At 37.4% G+C, this 5,214-nt stretch overlaps 1 protein-coding gene across 1 annotated transcript; it reads left to right on the forward strand.

The window, feature by feature from the left end:
* Window positions 1–1,138: 1,138 nt before the first annotated feature.
* On the forward strand, window positions 1,139–4,779 carry LOC109703792 (GPI-anchored protein LLG1-like). The gene is made up of 2 exons (XM_020224507.1): window positions 1,139–1,226; window positions 4,427–4,779. The coding sequence occupies exons 1-2, from the start codon at window positions 1,139–1,141 to the stop codon at window positions 4,777–4,779; spliced, it is 441 nt and encodes a 146-aa protein (XP_020080096.1).
* The last annotated feature ends 435 nt before the right edge of the window (window positions 4,780–5,214 follow it).

Below are 5,214 nucleotides of genomic sequence, written 5' to 3' on the forward strand. Positions count from 1 at the left end.
TTGGTTTACACCATTAAATTCACAAACACATCAAATCTGCCATTAAAATTATCAATTTTGAGACCTTTTGATCACTAGCCAAATGATATCGAAAAATTATGAAATTTAGTTTCCAAATACTTTTAATAGTGTAGATCAAGTCTAAAGAAGCCGATCGTCGATTTGGAAGCTGCATCATTGAAAACAACTTGGTAGCACGGAGGCCTCCGTGCTACCGATAGTATACCAGCCTAGCTCTATATATATATATATAGAGTTAGGTGTAATACACTGAACTTCGGCAAACTGTGAATTTGAGGGTTGGAATAGTGATTGGAACTCTTCTACAACTTTTGTAGGATTGTTGAGAGGCTTTAGCAAATTACTGGAGCAAGCAGATATCTGGAAGTGGAAAAGTGCATTGCAAGTGCATTATCCTATTGCAATGCTCTGAAATTGGTCAATTACGAAGTTCGAAGGTGGGAAATGGTAAATGAAACTGCCCTACATATTCTAAAGGGTTTGGATAAGTTTCTGATTAAGTTAGAGAGTGATTGGATGGCTAAAAGCAAGAAAGTGCATTGCTGTGGCTTTCTCTCGAATTTTTGCATTGTGTACCGGTACAACATCAATGCTGTACCGGTACAGCAAGCAGCAGTGGCAGCAACTGCGTGGCAGCAGGGAGAATTTGGTCATTTCACTACCTAAGCTTATCTACAAGCTCCCTGCTCGACCCCTGATGTTCAGATAAACATGCTGGAGTTCTGAAAAAGCTTCTCCCACCTTCTCCCTCTTTCTCTCTCTAGGGTTTTTCTCTCTCTACGAGAAAGTCGCCGATTCAGGTCGATTTTCGCTTCCGCTTGATTTTCTGACGCTGGAGACTTGAAGGAAGCTAAATAATGGCAACTGGGAGTTGGTGTCAACTGAGTTTTTACGTGAGTAATTATTAGAGAACTGAATTTCAGGCTTCGAAAGTAATTAGGCTAAATCCTTCTTAGTTTCAGAATTAGGTAACGGATTTTGAATCGTTTGCATTCCTCTTGCCCTACGAATTAAAAGAGAATTTACAGCATAGAAAAGGTGATTTGCTGATCGATTTATATGCCTTTCGTTTCAGCGGAAAAGTTCCTTAAAAGCTTGATAAAGATAAACTACGTCGATGATTATACTGCCAGCTATTCGGTATTATATTGAAGTCGAATTGGGTAAAATTGAGACTGTTGGAATGATTCTTCGCAGCAGTTTCCGTAAGTAAACTTGAGTTTTATTTGGTGACCTTAGGACTGGTTTAACGTTGCTAAAACTCTGAAAGTAAGCTGAATTTCAGTAGATAAACCTAATTCACAAGGATGCACTATAGTAAGCGTTTTATATCAAGTATTGAGTCGTTTGTTTGTTCGCAACGAGAGCCCGAAGAGCGACCTTCGATAAATCTTGGTTACATCAAAGACTTTAGAGCTAAACTTTAGGGTAGTAAAGCTGAACACTCAAACCGAGGGAATTAAGCCACAATTAGTATAAATTGAGGAATTGCTGAAATTAGACTTGTAGCGAATTCAATACGGGTCTTAATTGTTAATATCGCAGCGGGCACTTAAGACGTCTCAAAGTTGTGATGGTCACTTCAAGGACACATTTAAGTCTTTTTAAGATGAAATTGGAGCGCGTTCTACTCAAGGAGAGCAGCGAGAAACTGGAATACCGATCGCTTAGGTACATGATACCTCGACAAAGGCGCGTTATGTTGGTCGACGCTTACGACGAATGTTGAATTCTTCTATGTCTCTTGACATATGATTGAAGTTTGTACATATTCATGTGAATATATGTATAGGTTCAAGCTCGAAACATTCATTAATATAGATCATATCGATATATAACATTAAATAGTAATGAAACTATGATGTTCTCGTTACATTATCCACTGTCGGATACTATCATCATATATTATACTTGTATAACCAATTTCACTTGATATCATTCAGTGATATATGGAAATCACGAATGTACAGTTAACTTGGTGAATGAACAAAACGAGATTGATTATTCTTAAGAACTTGAGCTATGTAATTATATAGGCGAGTATACAGGGCAAACTCTGAGGCATTGTGTTGCATATCATTCTAAAATCGTAAATAATGCATAGAGATCAGGGTTGAAAGTTAATCCGATACTTATCTCACTTGCTTTCAATTATGCCTACTTATTTCTACTTCACATTAGGATCATAGTTATAGTAATATTGTCTAGTAATACTAAATTTCCCTGTGATGGCTACATTGAATAATTAGTCAATTGAATATAATTCTAGTAAAAACTAGATCGGATATGATACATACTTGGAAATGTATCAGTAGAGTCTTAGTATCGACTACAACAGGATATTGCCATAGATCTATTGAAGTATGACATAGTAAACCATTTCCTTATGTTAACGGATAGGACAGATTGAGTGATCTGACCAAGTATAGCGCTGATAGATACTAGTAAAGATTAAAGTTTAAACTTGTCAAGTAAACTACATTGATAAATCATAGTCAACAGGTGTTGAATAGTGACTTATATTGGCACTACATATTCGGACATGTTGGTTCGAGTTAGATTCCATGTTGAGACATGAAAATATGTTGGATATATTTGCTGCGCGATGGATGACAGCTGCATGCATTTACGCTCTTCGACCCATTGCGGGTTCGCGCCCCCCTAAGCACTGCACTCCGGATGCTGAGATCCATGTCAGAGACATATGTTGTTGTGATATTGTACTTGACTACAAGTACGCTTGCGGATCGCTTCTGCCCGCCAAGGCCAATGCACTCACCCGATAGCCTGCACATTGTTCGCATCATGTAACGAAGCTGTGACGCCGAAGTGGAATGCCGGGGATGTACACTACCACGGGGCCATTAGGTCACGCGGCTTTAACTACATTGGCATAAGTCTGTTGGAAATTGGTATGATAAATGCTTTAGCCCTTAGCTGGACAATAGTAGTAAAGCTACTTTATGTCTTTGGTCAAGTGAACTTATTGATGAACATATTAGAAAGTTGATATCTAAAGTGACAAATAACTTAGAAGTTGACCTCATGAGTGGTTAGCAACATAATGACATTATGTTTCTTTCTTGATAATGTAGATGGTAATTACATGATTCTATCTGTAATTTCGGTAATCATGAATTATTTTACATGCAGTCTGGTATATGTTTCGTTAAATTGTCAATCAATATGAATGATAGAATTTATCATAACAACTGATACCTGCAGTCTATCGATATTTATTTATTATTGAGCAATAGCATGAGTAGTTACTTTTATACCTGTTACATTTACTTGCTTATTGCATTAACTGCATTTACTCGCTTATTGTTTGCTACCTACTCATGCCACAGTTGACCTAGTGGTGTACTACGCCACTCTCGGCGGATTACTCACTGGGAACTATTGTTTAATAGTTCTCACGCCCTCTTTGTTGTTGTTTTTTTTTACAGAGCCTTCCACAGCAGGAAAGGCTAGGGTTCTTGGCGAGGGGTCTACGACTAGCTAGAGCCTTTTTGGATGTGTACTAGACGACCTCCATCAGTTTATGTAGTTTAGTACAGAGTTGTATTTTAAGTCTTTGTAAATTGTACTTTGTTCTTATTTATTGTATTAAGGTTTTGAATTGTCTAAGTTTAAACTTTTAAGTCTTGCTCTGATTACCTATTTAGAATTGTATGCTTTTATTATTTTGATTGTAGACGCCTGGTGTATGCTTGAGTTGAGATGTACACGGCGGGTCTGTGCACGCGACCGGATATGCTTCCGCTTGTATCCGGGCGTGACATTAGGCTCCTATGCTTTCGAAAGTACGGGAGTCTCTGTACTTGTAAGTTGTTTTCAATAATGGGATATCCAATTCGGCGATCGGTTCCGTTAGACATGATCTACGTTGTTCGAACTATCTAGAAATCTAATTTCATAACTTTTTTATTTCGTTTGTCTAGTAAACGAGTAGCCTCAAAATGAATAGCTGAAAATGAAAATCTCATAAAAAACAGTGATAAAGAACTCAAAAATTTCAAATTGAAAGTATTGGTCTTACTATTGATGTTAAGTAGAATTTTCTATTATATTTTTATTTAATTTGGATACTTCTACGCCGTTGAACTTAAAAACGTGCCACATCGGCCATTAAAATAGTCATTTTTTAGACCTTTTGATCGCTTGGTAAATAATGTCAAAAAATTATAAATTTTGGTTTTTAAATAGTTCCAATAGGATAGATTATACTTAACAGAGCCGATCGTCGAATCGGATTTCCTATCATCGAAAACAACTTACAAGCACGAAAGTCTCCGTACTTTCGAAAGTATAGGAGACTTACTATATATATATATATATATATATATATATATATTTATTTATTTATTTATTTATTTATTTATTTTTGTTTGTTTGCTATCAGGTTGCTCTATGAGCTTTGAGTTCCTGAACTACACAATCATCACGAGCAAATGCAAGGGGCCGCAATACCCTGCTTCCCTCTGCTGCTCTGCTTTCTTGGAATTCGCATGCCCGTATGCAGATTATTTGAATGATGCCACTACTGACTGCGCATCATCAATGTTCTCTTACATCAACCTAAATGGCAGGTACCCTCCAGGCCTATTTGCTAGTGAGTGCCAAGGAGGAAAGGAAGGGCTTGCGTGCCCCCCTTCTTCCTCGCCCGACGCTGCCGATGCTCCGCATTCAGCTCAAAGACTTACTATAGCTTTGATTGCTTCTATGTGTGCGATTCTTGTTGCCATCCTATTCTAGTGAAGGCCGGAGAGTGTATATCATTTATTGGCTTGTTGCTGAATGGTTGTTGATCTGTTTCAAGTGCACTTGCATTGTTGGTCATGATAATACTTGGTCGGTTTTCTTGTTGGAAGCTTGTAAATTTGATTCCTGGCTAATGACAGGTAACTCTGTGGTAGCCCAAGCTGTTAAGAGTTTTCTATTTGTACTATTTTTGCGCTCGATATGTTCAAACACACATGCTCTCGCTTCACTACCATGTAAAATAGCCAATTACATTCGATTCAAACTATGTATGTACCTTTTGTACTATTCCTCTTAATCTTTCAAGGTCTATTTTGTATTCGCTGTACTGGGGCGATCATGTGCTGTTACTTCTATTTTTATCTCTTTAAGGAAATGGTATTGAATCTTCTTTGAACTCAAAAATAAATTAGCTGAGCATATCTCAAA

The sequence above is a fragment of the Ananas comosus genome, unplaced genomic scaffold, assembly GCF_001540865.1.
Source record: "Ananas comosus cultivar F153 unplaced genomic scaffold, ASM154086v1, whole genome shotgun sequence".
In the NCBI taxonomy this organism is placed as follows: Eukaryota; Viridiplantae; Streptophyta; class Magnoliopsida; order Poales; family Bromeliaceae; genus Ananas; species Ananas comosus.

Coding starts and splice junctions, on each gene's coding strand:
- LOC109703792 (XM_020224507.1), top strand. CDS start 1,139: ATGATTATACTGCCAGCTATTCGGTATTATATTGAAGTCGAATTGGGT. Junction 1,227..4,426: donor GATTCTTCGCAGCAGTTTCC/GTAAGTAAACTT, acceptor GTTTGCTATCAG/GTTGCTCTATGAGCTTTGAG.